Source organism: Aythya marila (genome assembly GCF_965140915.1).
Source record: "Aythya marila genome assembly, chromosome: 10".
Lineage (NCBI taxonomy): Eukaryota > Metazoa > Chordata > Aves > Anseriformes > Anatidae > Aythya > Aythya marila.
The window spans coordinates 6,725,573-6,748,380 of record NC_139051.1 but is presented as its reverse complement, the minus strand read 5'-3'; the positions used below and the strand labels follow the sequence as shown (position 1 = coordinate 6,748,380).

Genomic DNA, 22,808 nt, shown 5'->3' with positions numbered 1-22,808 from the left:
TCAGTACATTTCACAGAATAATGAAGTCAGTACTGTGAATCAGCCACATAAATCTTACGACCGCTTTTAGTTTTTTTATGTCACATCTGGAAACCCACAGGACGTGGTACTTTGGTGCTCCTTCAGAGAGTGATTCTTGGCTTTGTCTGTGTCCCGAGGTTGCCCTCTCCTCAGCTCTCCATGCCTGTGGTTGGGACCTCCGTTTCCACTGAGGAATAGGAGGGGACCGTGCTGACCGTCCCTGGTGCTGTACTGTACAACTGCCTCGTGCTCTTGGACGTTAGCCCCGCGTTGCACAACTGCAGTTCAAGGGTTACAAAGACAAGGGCTTTGCCAGCAGACTCAGCACTTCAAAGCAGTGGCAACAATTGTTGGATCAAATAGAGAGGAAAGAAGTTGCCTGGGGGTCCCCCAAAGCAAACTGGAGTCTTAGAAGCAAAAACAGGATCCAGAAGAACTTTACTGAGAAACAATGAGCAAAAACTGCTCGTTTATGTAGAACAAAAGCCCGAGTCCTCAAGAAACTCTCCAAGTTGCTTCCGTATCCAATCAATATTTTCTCTAGCACATATGGAATGAGCCTCAGCCAACTTCCTCCCCCAGACATTCCTGTTTCCGACTACCCTCAGACAGAATCAAGATCACCAATTCAACGGATCTCATTCATACTTAAAGGCAGCAGCTTGGAGGAACAGTCTCACCATCGTTTTCCTGACTCAACAAATTACTACAGATAAGCTCAGCCACAAATACACCCAAATGTACGCCCTTAGCTCACAGCAAATGCAAGTTAATGTCACTTAACCTCAGTCCTCTAATGACAGACAAAAAATCTGAAGACTGAAATTTCTGAAAAACAGCAAAAGAAGGAAAGTTAAGACTGGTTGTAGATGACACAGGAGTGGAGATGAAGCCTGGTCTGTAAGAGCCACATAAACAATGTCTAATTCCTGTTCCATACAAGCCTGACTTCTTGCAGTGAGCACCAAAGTCCCATCAGCCTAGGAATGGACCCAACAACCTTGGCTGAGGCACAATGCCACCAATTTGCAATTGGTTGGATATGACCAAAGAAAACACTCAACCAAAGTATTTCTCAGCAGACCACTTTCCGCTCTTCTCTCCCTCTTGCTGCAACAAACCTCCCCAAAAGTTCTCTTTTAAGAAAATATTTGTTGCAAAATTAAAGTTAATAAGACTCCTTGAAGAGAAGAAACCGCCTCCATTTCAGCTTCAACATCTTGAGGCTCAGACAACTCTTCAAAACGGAGGATTTGTAATTTGCACGCTGACAGAGATTTGCTGAGGATAACAGCCCTCCTCAACTCCCCCACACCTGCCCAGACAGCCAGCAACGTTGCTGGTGGGTGTTCATCTCTGCTGCTTCAGTGTGGGGTGCGTTGATTTACCTCCCATTTTCACTGAAATGGGTTTATGCAGAGATGTCTGATTTGCTCTGAAATGGAAGCACTGGGGCATGCACTACTTTCTGCTGACTGGCCAGAGCTTGTCTGCTTGTGCCCATAGGCCCAGATATGCAAAGTAATTTGGGCACTAAATTCTGCTGGAATATGGGGATTAATAAATGTTAGTGAATAACAATTATACTATTTTTATATGTATTTATATAAAATAAACTATAGCGCCATAAACTACTTATTACTATATTAATTATATAGTTAATAAACATTAAAACTGCCTGAGCCCAAACTCATGTGTAAGCCTCACTTCATTTTAATGGCATTTATACCCTAGTATATCCTAGATAGGATGTACTCAGAACCATATCCACTTGTAGGTATTTAATTGAAAATACAGACACCATTCTGCAGACAACTTCTTACATTTTGACTGAATTTGTTAGTTTGTTTTTAGAAACAATCCTGCAGCTATCACAATTCCATCTGGGAAGGAGCATGTGTGCTGTCTCTCTCTTCTATAAATATCAAGAAACATAATGATTTAAAATATTTTAGAAACTCTGTGTCCACATTTAAACTTTGCATTTTTAAACTTTGATGGCCATTTATTTAGAGGAGCACGGTACAGGGTAAATTTCACATCACAGCAACCTGTATGCTAACTGCCAGGAGTTCTTTTGAAGATGTGGTTTGGGGGCCTCTTGTAGGAACTTGGAAGAGAAGAGGATGTCCTACATCCTCTTATTTTTTTATTTTTTTTTATTCCCCAGTGTGTTGTACAGGTATAGCGCTATCTTGCTACAAGTTTACGGCAATAAAGACAATATGGAAAAAGAAGTAAAACTGTCTTAAATTCTGAAAAGCAATCTCTGACTTGAAGTTGGGGCTTGTGTGGCAGATTGTCATAGTATGGTCAGCTTAACCATTGAATTTCTACTTGCATTAAGCAGCAGTGCTTGTGGCAGCACATATTTTACACTCCTTTCCATCCCGAGACCCCACAATTTTCCATTTGTATGACACTTTACTGCCTCTTCATTATATACGCAGGGAGTAATGCTGATGGATCAGCATCACATCCAACCGAGATCCTGGCATCATCTCAGACTCATGCGATTTACAACAACTGCTGAGTAAATTAGGGTACTTTTTTAGTTCCTACTCTTTTTTTCTTTCTTTTTTAAAGATTTATCTCAAAAAAAAAAAAAAAAAAAAAGCAACCTCAAAGGTCTAACAAGCACACATTTACAGATGGCAGCAGCAGGTCATAAATGACATCTTTTCCTGGTACTATTTATGAAAGCCAAATAAACTGAACATATTATGAGCCATTTATAATATTCTTCGGCAGAACAGTCAGCCAAGAGACAGAGCTGAAAGCCTGTTGTAACAAAAGGTATCAAACTGAGGAGGAGAACAGTATCTATAATTACTTCTACGGTGATAAAACAAGCATAGTACAGCAGATGGATTTAACACAAGATCACTATTAAATAAAACACTGGCTCGAATGCCAAGGAATGAATATTCAAGGAGGAGGGAACTCAGTGAAAGCGAATAAAGGCAGCAAACATAGTGCAGCTAACTTAGAAGTTCCTTCTAACTCCAACAAAATGATCAAAACCCACAGAATTCTTCATGCTGGATGCTGGTGAACAGCCCCTCTGCAGACAAAAAATAAAAAAAAAGGTACAGGATCCTGACCATGTAACACTAATAAGATAAAAAAGATGTCACAAAAAAAAAAAAAAAAAAAAAAAAAAAAAAAAAGGAAAATAAAGAGAAACTAACAATATCAAGTTGCTGAGATTTTTCACTTACCATTTCATAAACTTTTCACTTCTTCATCAAAAACAAGCTTTTTTTTTTTTTTTTTTGGCAACTCCATAATTGTAGATCATTGCTGGAAAACAGCAAAGTTACAGTCTAAAAAAGCGTTTCTTTTCATTTTTAGAAGTTTTGAAAAAATATACGTATTTCATGGTCAGAAGTAAAGCTGGAATGAATTAAAGGGAATAGAGTTGCCCCATGGAATACAGAGCTCTAATGCCCTGCTTTAGAGCAGGGCTTCTTCTCAGTGGGTTTGGAAGCAGTAGAAAGGCTGCCACCACTAAAAAGGCATTATGAGCAACTGCGTATTTTTTTCTCCTCATCTTTCAGTATTTTTTAAATTAAATGTTTTGTAATATAAAATTTCAGTATTATGTAATATCGTCTTTTACATAAAAAACATTTCAAAAGCTTAAGACTCACCTAATGAGTTAAGAACATTTAAACTATGCTATTACATGATCTTGGAGAGGGTAAACAGTATAAACAGCAGAAGATACAAAGTCAGGAGCAATGTATTCCATCGCAATATAATTTCATAGTAAAAAAGCACTGGGCATCATAAAAGATTCAAACCTAAAACGTCCATAAACTTTCTCATTGACCAAACCATACCCTTAAAGACTCAGACCACCTTTGCAGGCACTGTGACGGATATAAAAACTGTTCACTGCTGCGTGTGATGATCTTGAAGGACCGTGCATGTGATGATCTTGAACAGTGACACAAAAGCCAGGCATAATAACAAACCCTGCTCCACCTAAACACTTAGCTTCTGATTATTCTAGGGAAGAAAATCTTATACTGGAAAACTGGGAACGTTTGCTTTAAAGCTTGTCAAATGGTTAACGTATGCAATGGAGGACCCTCAGAAACTGTAACCTACCGTTTATTAATTTAGACAGGGATGAGTAAGTAACATTAAGTTGTGGCTACTCCTTTATCTTATCACTACACTCGTATGTATGCTTTGTATGGAAAACTTTATTTGATAATAAAAATAGCATTCACAGACTTTCTCCTTCTTTGTTGCTACATCATATACATAGTGTCTGTTCCGAGGAAAGAAGCTTGTACTGGGTAAGTCCACATCTACTCATCCTAGTGTTATGTATAAACCCAATAAGTCAAATAAAGCTATGAACAATGTAGTATTTATATATGCATAGTGTTTTATAAAAAAGATTGGCCCACATACTGCTTTTCATCAACACCAAAAAGAGCATTGTGTCTATAGCACATTGCAAGAAATGATGATTGAAGAACAGAGACTGCATACATGTGCTTAGTAATATATAAGCAGGCCCACCATGAAGAAAGAAATGATATTCAAACCAACAAAAGCTTTAGAATTACTTATATAGTCTCCCATTTTAAAACAGCTTTACATACCTGATTCAGTTTACATTAAAATATATCCCCCTGAATCAATTTGTTCCATTTTCAGAAATATAAACACTTAATCACATTCCTCACAGCTAAATTTTGTCATAAATCCTCTTTTATACAAGAAAAAGGCAACAGTTTTGTTTTGTTTGTTTTTTTCTTTTTTTTTTTTTCTTTTTTTTTTCCAACAGGCTCTATTAATTACAATTTAAACTGTACACACAATGATCGGCCATCTTCTTTCTTGGTTTTGTTTTTACAGTACCATGGCAACAACAGTGATAGACTTGCAATGTTTTTGTGTTCATATGGAAAATGTGAAACAGTATACATGTACACACCAATGCACTGTAAAAAGCAGCAGTTTACTTTAGTGGTCCAACAGTAACGGCAAACATTTTGGCTCAGCTAGGCAGTAATCCATTAAAATCTTATACCAATGCTACAGCAGACTTACCACACAACTTGCAAATTTGAAAATACAACTTAGAAACTTGCAGGTTTCCCTTTTGCTGCTGTTCTTAGACTCAAATTTACAGCATATAACCAGTATGGATAGGCTTCTACAACCAGGTTGTCCCACTGATTGCCTCTTTTTGCCCGTGTTTTTCCTTTGATACATCCTTTTTTTTTTTTTTTTCCCTCTTTTATTTTTTCCCCCAGCAAGTGCACTCCTTTTGTCTCAGTAAGGATGAACCAGTAAACTAAAAACTTAAATACCAAGCAAGAAGGGGAATTTTCTGAATTTGGCAAAGTAAGAAAAGCCCACTGGTTTGGCCTGAGCAGAAGGAATACACCCGCTCCGAGGGAGGACTCCGCTCCCCACCGCATTGCGCCTTGTCCCACGATCCCGTTCCCTTCCCTTGCTTCAAAGCAGACAAACAATACCATGCATGCTCGGGTTGCTGTCCATATACGTCTAGAAGATGAGCAGGGCTGCGGTGGCTGCCTTAATGACATATCGTTAAGTGTTGCTGAGGCTAATGAGAGATCAACAGTCTACGTTAGTGTGTGACACAGGCATGGTGGTTACCAGTCTTTCTGCCTTTGCGCATCCTGTAGAGGGGGCCTGAAAGCATAAACTGTTCATGGAACAAACTAGAAATTCCTCATTGTAAATCATCTTGTGCTGTGTGGGTTTTGCTTTTTTTTTTTTTGTTCTTTTTTATTTATTTATTATTTATTATTATTATAAATATCCTTCATTGAAACAGTAGTCTCTTCAAACAGTTCTTGCAATTTTAGGAACATTTTGTCTCTTTCTTTTTTAATTCCTTCAGCAGGAGCGCTCCATTCCTACTGAGATGAACAATTTTCTTCCTTCCCCACCCCCAACCCTTAAAAAATTTTCTACATACAGTGTAGCAGTGAGTCACTAGAGAACAGTCTGGATCAAATTATTCAAACTTGGTCATAAAATCCTTTACCTATATTATATTACTGGCTACCCCCATTTACTATAGTGGGGAGGGGGGAAAGTAGCCCGATAAAGGAATTACTCTTAAGAAATCTACAAAGAATGTAGAAACAAAACTTTATAATCCTTTAGGACCAACATTTGGCAAGTAATTAAAAAAAAAAAAAAAGAATACACTGAAAAATACTTTCTTTAATATTATACATCAGGCACAACACTTTTTTTTGTTTGTTTGTTTGTTATAAGATTTCATCTGCATAAAAGGTTTGTAGGACCAGCAGGTGCCGGGTGTCTCCTCGCCTTGCGGAGGCCGGATCCTTCCAGCTCCCACGCTCTCTCCTCCACTCCTGCGGCGTGGGGCAGGCGACGGGGACCCCGGGGGACCCCTCAGATGCTGAGGTCGGTGCTGCACTCCTTGTAGGGCCGCCTGCGCTGCTCGGGCAGGTGCCGGCGGCTCGCCTCGTGCTTCCAGCCGGGGTCTTCCCTCTCCCGGTGGCCGGCTCGCTCCTCCCTGAGCCGTCTGTCGGGCGACCTCTCCCTCCGTCGGTCGGACGACTTGGCCCGCCGGTCGAGGGAGGCCTCTCTTCTCCTCTCGGGCGACCTCCTCGGCTCCGTGAGTCTCTCCAGCGAGCGCCGGCGCCGGCTGGGCGACCGCTCCCTGCGCCTCTCGGGGGAGAGGTCTCTCCTCCTCTCGTGCCGCTCCCGCCTCTCCAGGGTGTTGTCAGCGCTCCTCGTCCCTTCCCTCCGCTTTTCGGGAGACCTCCTCTTCTGCCCGTTCACCACCGCCCTCTCCGGCTGCCTCTCGCGCCTCCTGTCCGGCGACCTCTCCGTCCTCCTGCCTGGCACGGTGTCGTTGGATTTAGAAGTCCCATTCCAAGTGTGGTGTTCATTGGGATGTCTGCTAACCTCTCTGCTGCCTTTTAGGTCTCTAACGTAAGTCCGCCTGTCCCCATGTTGTGATGATTTGTGAAGGTCTGGTGGATAACTGGACTCCAATGATGGGTGCTGCCGTCGGTCGGATGGCGCGGGTTTCATTTCCGATACATTTTGTGAACCTGTGGCGGGACTGTTCCTGTCACTGCTGGGGTCTGAAAGAAAATAACAGCAAAGCGTTTGGTACCGAAGCCTTCTGCGGCGCCGTGACACCACTTAGCACTCTTCAGACTTCATTAGTGACAAAAACAAACAACTGTTAAAGCAGTCAGCGAAGGCTAACCGGAGCTTTTGTTAATTTAACTGCGAACAACGAGAGTTACAGGTTAGTACTGGTGCTGCTCTGTTCATTAGCCGTGTTTTGGTCCAAGCTGATATTGCCTTTATGCTCTTCTTGTCATGGGGCATTTTACATTTCCCCCAAGCCCAATTCACAATGTTTCGCTCACACTACTTTCTCTACAGTGGGGTAAAAAAATGTAGTTTGAGTTGTTGGATTTTTTTTTTTTAACAGTTTCCAATAAAGAGGGCCGTTAGGAAATGATTTTTTCTTTTAAGTCTTTTGAAAGCATTGCCTTCCAGTTGTGGCAGGCTTTGTTTCAAATAGCGGAAAAAAGCCACAGAAAACAGAATTGATTATTATGTTTTGACCTTGTAAAATAACGTTTTGAAGGTGTGAGAATTAGACTGTAATCAAGCAATTTCCATTTTACTTAATCTCACTTAATTCTGCCACGTTATTAGAAGTCCTAGGGTAGATTTTGGTTTTGCCACAATGATTCAACAAATGATGACAGAAGGTATGATTTTTTTTTTCTTTTTTGTATCAAAGCAATGGAAAGGTATTGTAATATGTAGAATGGCTTTGATTAAAACCTAATCTCCAGTTCATTATTTTCCTGTAGCATTTCAGGTAAAATACAGCTGAGCTACCTCTGTAACAAACTGCAAAGCAGCAGGATAACCCCCCAAACCCAAACCCCAGCCCTGCACAGTAGCTTAGCTACAATCACCCTCGTCATTTGTAACGGATGTTTATGAATGATTCATTAGAGACACGGCAAACATGAAGGTATCTGTGCTGACTTAATGTGAGCATTTATTTTATTTGGTTATCTTCTTTTTAAAGTAACTTCTGCACGGCAGCAGGGCCGGTGTTAGCTACACTCCCTGTGTGCTCCCTGCTGCTTGCACTAACCTCGAGGTGGGCTGTCCCGCTGGCAATGACCAAAAACCCTCACAAACACTTGCAGGGACAGAAATTTTTCTGCTTTTCTCCTTTTTGTTTGCCCTCCCCCATGCCAAACACTGTGCCCGCTCCTGTCACCACAACGTGTCTCCCATCTGGTGGCATTTCCATTCCTTAGCTCGGGAGGGTCAGTGTGTGCGTGGGCCGTTATTTTGGTGATTTCCGGGTGAAACCCATGGTGCAACTCACGTGCGTGCGTTTTTGCTTATTAGCTTTTCCAGGCAGCCGCTGGAGGACCACACCGCTTTTCCGTGGCTGTAAGCACGCGGCTTGTGGCAACCTGGCTATGGCACAAGGTACAAACGAGGCTTACATGTGTTGAGTGGTGTACTTACAATTCGGGGGACGCAGGGTGCTCGGAATGAATTGCTGTACATATAAAATATAGCGAAGCGGAAAGCAATGTGAGGGAATTAGGCCACAGCACAAAAACACCTAATATTGATTTTAGCTACAAACCGTAGTTTGATTATGGCCCATAAGGTAGAAGCAAGACTCCCCGAGCTTGTCATTTCTCATACATGCAGCGATATTAGGAGGTATCATCGCTGAGGAAGGAAGAGCCCAGCACCAAGAAAAGTAAGAGAAAGAGAAAGAGAAAAGTAGAAAATTTAGATTCCCTATATTAAAGGTGAAAGAAAGAAAAATCTTCATATTTTATCTTAGAATAAAGAAAGTTTATTTTTCCAGTCAGATTGTCTAGGCTTCACCCAAATATAAGGCTGCAAAGACAGCAGTTGTTATTATCGTGACATAAAGAGACATCTAAGAGGTGATTCATTAACCCAGACAACGAGAGCATCCATTCTAAAAGACAGCTGGAACAGCGACACAGAATGTCATAGAAAAAACATTAACAATCAAACAACAACGAAAAATAAAGTCCACCAGAGACCACAACATTAAAAATAAGTACAAAACTCATTACAAAAATATACAGCCTCATAGAGAAGCACGTTCCAATCGAGTCAGAAAAATATTGGAACTTAACATTATTAGAGGAACCATTTGTGACTGCAGCGAACAGAACAAAGAGAGGAAGGAGTCCCAAATGTTACAAGGATATTCTTTACAGTAGTGCGGCCCCTGTATATTAAATCCTTGCTTGGAGAATGAACATTTTAGTGGTTTAGCATTAGCCAAAATAAAATTGGTGTTGGATTTTCATCCTCAGTGCAACAGACATATGCTTTGAGATGTGAAGCACTTAATTTACAGGGTATGTATGCAGTCTAGCATATGATACAGTACTGTACATCCGAAGGAGTATAGGAAAAGACAAAAGTAGAAAGAACATTACAGAATTTCAGTGCCATCATTGAACCTTCTGGTGTGCTATTTATATTACAGAAGTGTAAACCCACAACTTCCCTTCCGTATCATTAAATACTTCAATTGTTTGTTGGTTATACTCTGAATTGGTCATTTAAAGTTAAATAATGAACAGAGTGAGCAGAAATGCTCAAACTTGGTACAGTAAATAAAAAGAAAATCTAGTTCATAAATTGTGCAGAAGGATTTTGGTTTTGTTATTAGGACATGGAGTGAATGATAAACACAGAACTTACTGACATAGAAATAACCCAAATAAGGGGAGAAAAATATAAAGGACATCCCTTCAATCATCAGTTTCTATAGAAACCTCAAAGACCTTTGGTTGGGAGTAGCCCTCCATCGAGGGCACAATATTTGACAATTATCTCAAATAAATAAGACATAATTATAATATTAAATAGTGTGCTAAGTTAAGCCACCCAGCAATCCAACCTCCGGGGGAAGAAAAGGAATTCTAATGCAATTCTTAGTAAGAAACAAGGATTGAGTGTTTCCCCCAAGACAGACACGAGAGCACCTTTTCATAACCTCCACACCTTTTCAGACCTCACAAATTAACAAGTTGAAACCAGCAGACTGTTTAAAGGGGGAGAAAAGGGCTCAGGAGGCCAAATCAATATATTTTTGTAGTAAAGCTTTTCTTATTTTTTTTTTCTTAAATAACTTTATAAATATTTACATAAATATTAAGGGAAGGCAAAAATCCCATAAGCCATCTTGGCATTCATGTCTATGGATACAGACAAGAACTAAGAGAAAAACCTAACAAAAAATTCACTGCTTCAGAATAACAAATCAGGATCCCAGTTTTTGCATTGATTAGAAGTAGAGACCTATTTGAAACAACAATTCAGCCGCTGAGAAACAGTTTGGCACAGTTCAATGACATTCCTTGTTTGGCTGGACAAGACAATAAGGTTTTTTGTTTTGTTTTGTTTTCCTCTCTGATCACCAAAAATACTGCTATGATGATCTTGCCTTACACTGCGCCCCAAGTCCATGGAAGCAAGCAAAGGATGAAATGTGTAGAAAATTCAGCACAAGCGAGGCAATTAACCATATGTTGCAAAGGTTGGTAAGACACTGGTGAGAAAGGAAAATAAAAAAGAATTCCCGCTTCAGATCTTGAGACAAATCATTCATGGAGTGATGCCAGGGAAGAAAGGAATGTTTTCATAGTTTGACCCACCATATTCTGGGACAGAGCCATCTCCACGTTTCAGAAACAGGCGGACCCTGCGGCCACCATTTTTAATCAGTTCGATGGCCCGAGCGTGCTTCATGTTCTTGGTAGTTTCCCCGTTGATCTCTAGGATTTCATCACCAATCTGTCAAAGCAATAAAAGAGAAGAGTCTAAGATTAGAAAGAAACCTGCAGGAGGGCCACCACCGCTTTGAGTCCACAATAACCAGCATGCAGGGCAGACATGAAGAAAACAGAAGGCCTGAAGTGTGCAACTATTTCTCTGCTGTTCCATGAAACCACCATGCGTTTTTGTATTGCTTAATAACTAGATCTATATTAGAAGCATTATTTTATCTTGATTATTTTTAAGATTTTTGTCAAACTTGCTTATTTTACAAACTGCTGTTACCAGCATGTTCAAATATTTTTTGGGGTCCATTTCTCACTCGTATACAGAGAGCTGGTATGAACCAATAAACCTGCTTTTGTAAACATAATTTATCAGGATAGAAAAACAGGGCTTGGAGGAGCTTGTTAAAGCATTGGCTTCCACACAGCAGCAATGATTTATTTTCATCAGCAAAGATTTTGGACTTATAAATCTAGCCCCAGCAACAGAATTTTGAAAATGCCCTGTGTGTGATTTATTTGGAGAAGACAAAGACATGTTGTAAAGTTATTATGCATTCTCCATCAGAGGAGCATGGAGTGCATAAAACTTGGCAATTTACTTTTTCTGTAGGCATTTTATAATGTACGACCATGCTATAACGTTTATAATTTAGGTGATGTGCAAAATTAACAGCTAATACTCATTAAAAACTATACTGTAATTTTTTAACCCATCAGTCAACATATATGAATGGTCCCTCGCCACTCCACCCAGCAGAGGAGAGGATCAGGTAAGACAACCAAATTCTCTTTTCATGGCTCCAGCTTTAAAGGAGCTGGCAAAGACTGTGACTGTAACATTTTCATTACCACGCATATCTTTGTTAGGCTTAAAAAGTCAGTTTATGTATTAGAATTTGGAAATCTGGGTTGAAACAAGGATGGGGTGAAGTCTTCCAATGCACGCACACTTCTGTAGAATGTACATGTACATAAAGAATGAAAGAAAAGTCACTGATAGAAGTAAATCTATTGCTCCTTTGCTTCAATTTAATTTTCCCATTAGCTGGCACAGCAGAAGGCGTGCCTGTAGGGGAGAGGCAGGGCATTCAGTTTATTGCAAAGCAGTGTGTTTTTTAAATCTGTTTGTGCATACCCTCATCTTCCCACATCTCTCAGCTGGACCATCCTCAGCTAGCCGCAGCACGTACAGATCCATATTATACTCCCGGCCGCCTCGCAGGCTAAAGCCAAACCCTTTGGCTCCTCTTTCCAGCTCAACAGTGTAAAAATCTTGGTCCTGCTGGAGGGAAGACAACATATGTGCAATTCAACAGAAAGTTAAATGCTTCTCTATTTCTCATTTTGAAATTATTCAACCAGTGAACGTTATTATTTCTGGAACTCATTAAGTACAAAAATAAAATCGGTGGAGTTTTCACACACACGAGCATTTCCTGCTTCCTCAGTCCCAATCTGCAGAGGAAGACTAGGATGACCTCCCTCCCAGTGTCAGGCTCTAGTTAGCTGGTACATGGGATGGGTCTACGCCATGGTGCTGTCTTCTCCTTTCTGTTACCACCTCTTCTATTCCTTTGAAAGAAGGTCAGAAGAACATGCACTGTTTTATTCTACAACACAATGCTGTCGGCGTAGGGATGTTTTGAAGTCTGTAATGGAAGAGGTTACTTCTGGGATGGCCAGCGGCAAGGAAAGATAACAGTGGAATAACCTCTCTAATAAGGTCCTGTCTGCAAAACCAGGAACATGTCGGCTATTGCCCCTTATTAAGTTTTGCTCTTTTTGTTCTCTGATTTTATCATTTGCACGCAACAGTACTTTGTGGAGAGCCCCCTCAAAACATACACTTCCACAAAAAAAAAACAAAAACAAAAACAAAAAAAACCATCAATTATTACTGTGGTAGAAATGTTAGCTTTTTTTTATTATTATTTTTAAAGTCTTGATAAGAATGCATTGGAAATGCTTGTCAGATGAAACAACAGCAATTCATACTAAGAAACTAATCAGCAAATCCCAGCAAACAGACTGAGGGAGAGCAGCCTCCCAGTAGGAATTTTCAAGGGAAACATTTGAACACAGCCCTTCAGCAGGCTGGAAGCAACAGTCTGTGGTAAACAAAGCAATTAGGAAGGCACTCCTTACCTGCGCTGCTTGGGGCGGTTTGAAATCAAACTGGGATTCCTGCTTTGGTTTGGTGTTGTTCCTGCTGCAGTGAATGAAACAAAGAGGGAGAGGAAAAACACAGCTCATGGAATGTGAAGGTGATTAAGAAGTAACCAAACAGAGCGCATGGCAAGATGCTCTCCTCAAGGAAAACAGTCTGACCTGGTCTCCTGCGGAATTTGCTGAGGAGTATGTGTGGTGGTAATTGTAGCAATTTTTTCTGCATTAGTCAATAAAGTAGCATTGGACGATTCTGCAAAACAAATTTATTTATTTATTTTTTTCATTATGAAGGAAGACCATTGGCTGTTCACTGAAAAAAAATTTTGCAAAGTCATTTAATTGGAAAGCATCAGTATGGTTTTTTTTGTTTGTTTGTTTTTTAAGAACTGGAAACTGGCTCAAAATTTCCCAAATCCCAAAACAGACAGGACAAAGTCTAAGCTAAGTCATAGCAATTATGTATATAAAACTGTACAGCACCCCATTGCACAGAAATATTGGCCTTTAAGTTGCCCACTGAAACTTAGCACGATACGTCCCCCACAGAATCACAGAATGATTTGGGCTGGAAGGGACCTTAAAGATACACTATATCAGGCTGCCCAAACCCCCATCCTCAAGGGTCTGCTTTTTCTGCTATCTGTCATCAGATGTAGAAAATCACTTTCTACCCTTCTCTTCTGTAAGAAAAAAAAAAAAGAAAGAAAGAAAAAAAAGAAAAAAAAAGCCTTCCAAACACTAAGCCTTTCTAAACACTCCTAACAAGCTAGGAAACATTGTCACATCACTGCTGTTGTTGGAGCCTATGCTCTTGAAAATGTCAAGGCTTTAGTGAAAACATCATATTTAGTTTCATCACTGAATAAGTTAACTAGAAAAGAATGTGCGTTCCAGAAACCACCATGGCCAGCCACCACAAATAGTGTAGAGCAGGGAGTCAAATATTTCTATATATTTGTATAATGCATACATGGTATACTTATAATTTATTTTTACACAAATGAGGCTTTTTCAGTAACCAAATGCATCACCATGATCATCAATCTACAGGGAAATCCAAAGACACTCCATTGGAAAAAGAAGAAAAATTTAGAAAATAAAATAAATTCTGTGTTAGACACAGAACAAAGACTGACTTGTGAAGGAAGGGTTGAAGAATGCCCTGTCTGTTATGTAACAGCACGAATTCCAAAATTCCAATCATTAAAGTCTCCAGATATGGGCAGTTGGCTGGATTAATCTTAAAGTAGCAATAACTATTCCATGGATTATAAGCTTAGCAGTACTTCCTCCATCACAAATTGCAATCAGTAGGATTGAGATGTGGCTTTTATCTAATGCCTTACAAGGTGATATTGAATATGGCTAAACCCCAAACTTGCTGAAATTTGTCCTTGAAATGCCACCCACCGGTGCCTGAGCACCCAAAGGTGCACACAGGGATGTGGAACTGCCTGCACCAAATGCACCAATGGCTCTGGGTACCATTAAAAAAAACAAACAAAAAAGACACTCATTAAGAATACAGAGAAGAGGATTAACCTCAAAGCTTAATTTACGCCATGATGAAGGACTCCTAGCCCAATGTCAGCACGTGCAAAAGCCGTGTTTCTCCATGCAAAGCAGGAGGTGCTTCCAAGTGAGTTCCTCACTCCTGCTTTGGGGACAGGGAAGGGAGCTGCTGTACGCATGTGCTAAAAGTGACCATCTAGCTGCTCCTCATGGTACAGCATGGCAAAATCATCCTCTTGTGATTTTGGAGCTTTATCATAGGCTTCAATAAATACAGAGTTAACTTTTAAATTTAAAACATTTAAAACTCTATCTAACATTAAGGTCATGTGAATGTCATTAGCCAAATTTCAGCAACACAGTTTTGGAGGAAAGGCCTGGAACACATGCGTATGGAACTCAACACATTTTCCAGAAATCCATGTTGCATCAATCCGGAACTGAAAATAGTACTGAACAGTTTAAATTTTGAATTGTTCTGGTGTGCCTGCAGGTCAGCAATTCCTGAAAACATCTTTCCCCTCACACAGGAGTTTGAATTCAGAGGAAGAGTCAGTGGTTATATGCTTAACCATTCAAAATGTTGAATGGTTACCTCGGACAAGGATGGGCATGGGGACTGCAAAATCACAGTCAACAGAAATGCTTGTTCATTAGGCACAGCATTCCCAGTTAGAGTCACCACAGTGGCAGGCACTTGCTCTTTTGTGAAACAGTTCTGTACACAGGACATCCCCACTACATGCTCTACTGACTTAATCTAGAAGAGGACCATGGAATACAACTCATCACAAAACACTGATCAATACTTTTCAAGAGCAAAATCTAAGCTGAATGCACAATCAGTGGTTAAAAAGATGCAGCTTGTTTCTTGAATTTCTCTAGTTCCAGTCCCTCTTAAAAAAAAAGGCATCATCAGATAACAGAAGCAAAAACTGGGTGGAAATATCTTGCTCTCCAGAATAAAATTACAAGGTTTTCTACCCTGCCCTTGTTTGCCTCATAAGCTCCAAGGATCTGGTAATTCACTTTATTGACTATGAAAAAAGCTCCCACTATTAAACAGAGTCCAGCTGTAATACAGATTTGCAGAATTGGGAGGAAATGGGAGGAAAAGTGGTGGTCATGGGTTTACTTGGATATGGGAACCTATTTTATTTCACGGATTTATTTCAGTTGTGGAGGGACCTAAAAGAGCTGAAGGTTTTTCCTTTCTATAGCCAGTGCTTGTCAAGGGAAACTCAGGAAAAGGGAAAGAGAAAAAGAATTTCAAACAGATGGGTGCAAGGAGAGCACAGCTCCTTTGCCTGCAGCATTGTGCCCAAGTTAATATGCCCAAACCCATAGCATCTGGAGCCGTAACATCTTCCAGACCAGAGCTGGCCTGCATCCAGTGGCACAGAGAGCAAGAGAGGCTCCTGGGTCTGCCTGCACCTCTTGGGGCAGGCACGACCAAAAGATGCCTTTACAAGGCGGTGCTCTCGACAGCTGGCTTGTGTGAGGAGGAGACGTCCCTGTGCGTGGTTAAACTGTTGGATTTCACAAAACAATTCTGTGTATTTTGTAAAGATGCCTTGATGCTAAAATCTGTCTCCAACTTCAGAAGGTCCTGAAACATGGTTAAGTGTTCTGTATTCACCCAGAACAAAGCCCCTGAAATCCTCCACAAATATTTGGAGATGAGATGAAGATGGGCTTCAAAGAAAAAAGCAACATTCCTCCCCTTTAGTAGGTCACACTAAGAATACCAAGTAGAGCAACAACACATCTTTGGTACAGATGTATCTTCACACCACTGTACTGGGTCTATCTTTAGCCCACCCTATCCCATGAGGCAGGATTTGTGCATCATTTTTGCTAGTGTTTTAGACGCAGGACACATGCCAGCCACCATGCAAAACTGGAGAAGAACACAAACACAGGAAAGGTTGTCTCAATCAATAACAGTATGTTCTAAACCCTACAGATTTCACCAATTTCTTGCACTATTCTGCCCTTGAATACCCAGACACCAGTGCCTAATCTAAGGTTGGGTTTTTTTGGGGGCTGCTTGTATCCTTGTATCAGCCATGCTAACCCATCATAATGCCATTGCAAATACACTCCTGTAGTGGTCTATGAGTTGGTGCAAGACTATCACACAGCAAAAACCTTTGAGGGTTTTAATAATGTTAGAAGAGATTAGCAATGTGAGTTTATTGTGAGTCTCGTGATGAGCTTTAGTTTCACCTTTAACTGAGAAGCACACATTTTCTTCCCATCAAAATACAATGTTAGACCCCTTAGACTTGTGAAAAAGCACCCCAAAATCAGAAGGCAACTACAGAAATAAAACAACATTGAGACTGATTCCTTAAATCGCATGTTTTCTGAGCAAACCTCTCACCATGTTTCATGGTTGGCCTTACTAGCTTTTGGAAATTAAATGCAGATAGAGCTGGCAATCAGACTTTGAATTTACAGGACTAAGCAAACAAAAATGCTCAAAGCCTGCATTCCTACAAGAGAAAAGAGTTGACTCCTTCCCAGAATTACAGCTCTCCATCTTCTCTAGGAATGCCTGATGCATTCACAGCTGCAGAGCTCCCTCCTAACCTAAGCAATTTAACAAGGTATTTTGTACACACATTTGCATGAACAAGGCTGGCTGAGCATTCCTGTCAGGATGCTATGTTCCTCTTGAAAAATCCCAATGGTTTAAAAGTTATTTCATATGTATTCTTTTTTTCTTCAAAGATTCATCTGCCTAGATTTTGATCAGATACCAAAATAAAGGTAACGAACAACTCTACTCCTGGTTCACCTTCCAGAGCTGGCACACACAGGCCAGCTCAGCCATTAGCCTAATTCACAGCCATTTTATTATTCATGAACATTTATTTTGCTGGAAGCAGTAAAGGATCACATCCCATTTGACCTGGTTGCTGCTAGACGGTAGGAAAATAAAGCCTTCATGCAAAAACAGATCACCCTAAAGAGAAATAATTTATAACCAGATCACCTCTGGTCCTGCCCTGTTCTTATCCTATAGCTAAACATAGCACAATTGTGCTCTGTGGGGTAACCAAATCCCCGTTTCAGCTTGCTACAGCCATAGAAAGGAGAGTTAGCAACTAGTGAATGTTTCCCACAGAAAATCACATCATGTAACTCCTCCATTCTGCATTACAGATACCAGGTTCAGTTCACAGCTTCCCTCCGGTTCTTCGGAAGCGGTAAGTGCACTGGTGCTAGTCCAAACAGACAGAGTGACAGCAAAATGCTTCCTGTCAGGCTGCAGGATGAAAAGGTCTCTTTCCAGTAGTTCTTATTGTGAAGAGACATCTGCAGTTCACTCAGACTTTCTCAACCTTCCTTTCAAATTTAATCACACTTTCTCTACGTTTAACTGAATGCAAGTAATGTCCTGTACAACTCTAAGAAATGCTCATTAGCACTGCATCTGAGCTATCAAATTCTATACCCATGGATTTAGCTTTAAAGAAGAGCACTGTGAAAGAATTTCTGCCAAACGAGTACCCTCTGTGAACCTGTCCTCCGCAGAGCAGGACAATGAACAAATGAAATTCATACAGTTTGGAACCAAAGCAATTTTAGCTCTGCTGCAGATGCTTCACGTACGTTTCTGCTCTATTCTTATTTGGCATCGCAGGTAGGGATTAATTTCATGAAACTGATATATAACGCAGACCCTCACTTTAACCAAACAGTTCAATGACCTGAAAATAGTACCAAGTGTCAGCGTATTGCCAAGCATCCTGCACATTCCCTCTCATCTGAAACAATGCGATCTCATCCAGGGGAACCCTTATGACTGTCGGCTGCGAGCCCACAAGCAGCTCCGGAGCCATTGCCATTTAATAAAGTCATTTGAAAATGTACCGAGATGGCTTCAAAAAGCAACTTATGCAGAATAAAAACAAATCTTCTTTTCAAACAGCTTAAAACATGACAAAGTGTTTATCTCTTTCTGTGATCTCTTTATAGCCTGTGGAAAGCTTCAGGGATCCCGTACATTACTGAGCATGCAGTGATTCTCAAAAATCCTGAAGCTCCATTATTAACCTAAGAATCAAATCAGAGAGTACTAAGATACGCATCAAATTTATGGAAGAATTTAAGGAGATACTTGGAGGAACACAGTAAAATGGAATGTAATTATTATGTTTTAAATCAGTCTCTTCCTTTAAAAAAATAGGGCTCCTACTTCTATAGAAAGAAAAGGGGAATACATCTATGGGACACTCACAGCCCCCTTGCTACTAATTCCCAAATCAGGAGTGGAAATCCTTATGCTTTTGCAGCTCTGACTGATGTGAAAAGCCCAGGAACAAAGCAACAACAGGGTGAGATAACACAGCAGGGAACAAATACTTTACCATCTCCTGGAATGATGCGCAGAGTAACGGTGTTTCCCGCTTCCTTAATGAGGTTGACGATGTCTGAATGCGACTTGTTGGTGATGGAGCACCCGTTCACGGCCAAGATCCGATCGCCTACTTTCAGCTTGCCACAGCGGTCTGCGGGACTCCCTTCAATTATCCGACCTATTTTGTGAGGCATGGCCACACATGCATTTCCCGCTTTTGTATTGGTTTGGGGGTTGTTTTTGTTTTTGTTTGGTTTGGTTTGGTTTTAATTGTTTACATACGTGGGAATTACGGTGAAGGGGAAAAGGAGAAAAAGGGTTGAAAAGGGAAAGAGAAGGTTAAGGGTTAATTAATTAATGCATCAAGCAAAAGTTATTATAGGATAGCTTTGCTGCCAGTGTTCAAAACATTGGCAATCAACTAGTACGAGTGCACAATGCTCATTTTACAAAAAGGTGCTTGTTAACCCTCAAATCTCCCTCCCCCTTGATCTCTGTTAATATACGGTGAGCTTTTATGAACTACAACTACACTTAGCAGCCCCACAATAACCCAAATCCCGATTTTATTTTTGCACCAGAAAATTGAAACTGTGTGTAGAAAACACAACCTTCTTCCTCCAAGATTACATTGGTGTCTGCCTCTCAAGTCTTTCCTTAAATCAACTGCTGTTCAAGCTTCTGCCAATGTTTTGTTCTTTCTCAATTCAGAAAGATAAAATCATTCTAGTCCGAGGAGGGAGTGCGCCTCCCTTTCTACCACAGAGGCCCAGTCTGTCAGCGTTGGATGGGGAAGCGACATGAAACGGTTTTCTTCCATTGTGAACAAAGGTACCACCAGGGAAGGCACAGGACCACTACAGATGGGCCAAGACTGACAAAAGGTAACCTGTTTGGTGCAGGCATCCACCTCAGCCCCTGTTAACCACGCCCCTTTTACGATCCCAGATGGTATAAGGGTGGGAGTGGGGAAGGAATAAGGACCTCCTGATTTAAATACCTCTAAAACCATACGCAAAACCAGTGAGATGCCTGGCACGCAGAGCCAGAGCACTTCAGGATGAATGTGTTTTGAAGACAAAACTCCCCTCCTGTTCCATGTAACTGCTTGGCCCCAGAAACGCAGGGTCTTCCACAAAACGCAGATTTGGGACACAGGAGCTACAGAACAGCACTCAGCTAAATCCTCTGGGCTTTTGTACGGCTTCGTTACATGGGCAAGAGGCCCTCAGGCATGCAGTGCGTGGTGAAAAGCATGAGGTATGCGGAGTGGTCATCTGATACTTCACACATACACGATACATTCACCCTCAAGATGCATTTTCCCATCTGTGCTCTAATCTTTATTTGATTAGTAGTTTTAAACGTTGCTGCATGACAAAACCAGAAATGGCATAAAGAAAAAAAGGCTAAGAAAAGGAATATGAAGTGAGAGAACAAGGTTGGGAAGATGCAATGAAAATGAGCAGAAGGTGTTAATACTATTTGCAAACGGTGGGGGATTTTTTATCGTTGTTTTGCTGTGATGTTAGAAAGTTTCCCTCTGGGGTGATACAGAAATCCATCCAGTATAACAACTGTTTTGAGGGTATCTGAAATGAGCTCCTGAAATAAGGATGGAGTTCCAGCTCTGGCCAAATCCGTGGGAAAATATATGAGAGCCCACACCAAAGTGACCAAGGTGGGTTTTAGAACCAGTTTGGCCCATCTCTGAATACTACCTATGACAGAAAAAACTACAAAGCAGGCACAGAGCAAGCACCACACAGCAGAGGGAACACATCTCATGCAGAGTATTAGAAAAAAAAAGCTAAACACAGTTGAAAAAATTAAAGGAAAAACAGTCACAGATCAACAGATCTCCATGAGGAGCCCCTGCACAGAAAACTTCCAGTTAGAGAGTATCTTGGGCTAAAGCAAACATAACTCTTTACAATTTCAGGTCAAGGTTTCTCTGCAGAAAACAGTTAGAGCACAGCCTTCATACCGTAAAAGTTCTTTACGCACGTTTGAAACGCTTACAGATGATAAAAGCTCTCTCTCCGTTTTAGACTGAGTTCAGCTTATCCAACATTGCATTACACCGTCGTGTTTGGGCACCAGAATACCTATCCTGGATGCACAGTTTCCAGCCATGAGGCCAGCACAAAGGTAGCCTAGCACCTGAGAGCTAACAGAACTCACTCCATCAGGTCTACACTGGATAATTCCCCCTTGCACCCTCTGCTGCTACGGCTGCCCCGAACAGTGTTTAGAAACGCTCTGGTTTATATCAATGCCTGCAAAGGAGGTGATGCTCCCTTGATCCCTTGTGCTTTTACTAGTGTAAGGGCACTGACACTGGGCAACAGCAGGAAATTTCAGTGGAAAAAAAAAGAGGGGGAAAGGCCACTTTTTGCCACACACACCTGCCTGCCCTGGGAACATTCAAGCTGTACAGGGAGACTGCAAGGCATTTTGTCTACGAAACACGACCCCGCTCTGAGGGGCAGCATAAAAATGGCCAAAGCATTTGTTCTGCCCTTCCTTTCCCCCTCCATCCATAGCACATGCCACAGACTAAGAGGGAGAGAACACCTTTTTCCCCTGTAAAGTCAAAGTGGATGCTGCCTCTTGGAGACCATAGGAAGGGAAGAAAGTGGCATTTCTGACTGCTTCCTCCTTGCAAAGACAATTCTGCTCTAGAGCAGGCTGTCCTGCACACACATGCAAAACCAGCTTATTTGTGCTTTGCAATATATGACTCATTTGTTCTGTAAACAGAATGTCACCTCTTTACCTCTTTTACAGCAACACCTGGAAACAAGTGTCTGTCTAGCAGAAGAGACAGCCTTCAGAAAGAAACCATGACCACTGCTGTAAGCGCAGGATATCAAGAGTGACACTGCATGAACCTTGTTCCCTCTTACTCTCAAAAAATGGATTTGGGAAAAGGAGACACAAGGTGGAACGGGTCAAAAAAACACTTTTTTTTTTTGTTTTGGTTAAACAATATCCTCCATTTAACGTCTCACCAGCAAGCACTATTAATTAAAACTTTCCAGCCATCAGCAAGCTCACTTTGTAATGAGAATCAGAATAACCCTGATTGCCAAAGAGAAGTTAATCAGTTTAGGCATTACTGCTTTTAATGATGGCTCAATTCCACCATCAGCAGACACACTTCCTGCCACTTGCTCCCTTTCTGCATTACACAACAGCATCTCTGCGGGGATCCCTGGCTGCTCTCCTGAGAGCAAGCCCCAGAAGGGTGCCCAGCTTGCAGGGACAGCCTGTTTTTCGGGGAGCACCAGGAACTGCCACTGGTGGCATTTTTGCTCTTCAGGATGGGATTTCTCATTTTACTTTTCTCGACTCAGTGCTGAACAAAACCCAGGAGGCAAACACCTACCAAGTCTCATTCCCTGATTAAGCCATCAATTACACAAATCAGGTCATACCCATGTCTTTTAATTAAACATCCCCACTTGCCTCCTTGTGCTGCAGCACTCAAACCTGGGTCTCATTCGAGGGCCGCTGACAAACCCCAAGACTTACCGAACGTCGTCCCCGCCTCCGGCCTGCTCACCGACGAGACGATGACGAAGCCGAAGCCCTCGTTTTCGCCACGGCGGATTTCCACATCATAGGGCTGGACCACGGCACTGACAACACCGCTGCCTCCCCCGCCTCCGCTCCCGATGCCACTGGTGCTGCCGCTGCCCGAGCTGACGGTGTTGAGGGAGTTCTGGCTGCCCTGCGGCGTTCGCTTCTCCTCCGTCAGCGAGGCTGGCTGGTTGCTGCTGTGGTGGGACGAGGCTGGGGATGGGACTTCATTCTCTGCCTTGGGAACTGGGGAAGGAAAAGGAAAGATTGTCTGAGCAAGCTGC

The 22,808-nt window shown here is 41.5% G+C and overlaps 1 protein-coding gene across 19 annotated transcripts in view; it reads right to left on the bottom strand.

The window, feature by feature from the left end:
- Nucleotides 1-4,217: 4,217 nt before the first annotated feature.
- MAGI1 (membrane associated guanylate kinase, WW and PDZ domain containing 1) overlaps nt 4,218-22,808 on the bottom strand; it is a 319,962-nt gene continuing 301,371 nt past the window's right edge. For 6 of the 19 annotated variants that reach the window (XM_082767890.1, XM_082767901.1, XM_082767906.1 and 3 more), the window contains 7 exons: nt 22,477-22,770; nt 18,950-19,153; nt 13,218-13,308; nt 13,035-13,098; nt 12,025-12,171; nt 10,761-10,899; nt 4,218-7,142 (listed from right to left, as the gene is read on the bottom strand). In XM_082767890.1, coding sequence (XP_082624016.1) covers nt 6,442-7,142; nt 10,761-10,899; nt 12,025-12,171; nt 13,035-13,098; nt 13,218-13,308; nt 18,950-19,153; nt 22,477-22,770 — 1,640 coding nt within the window. In that variant the 3' untranslated portion in view covers nt 4,218-6,441. Of the gene's footprint in view, nt 7,143-8,695; nt 8,785-10,760; nt 10,900-12,024; nt 12,172-13,034; nt 13,099-13,217; nt 13,309-18,949; nt 19,154-22,476; nt 22,771-22,808 lie in introns of all 19 variants that reach the window. The other 13 variants (XM_082767903.1, XM_082767898.1, XM_082767908.1 and 10 more) reach the window with 8 other exon arrangements.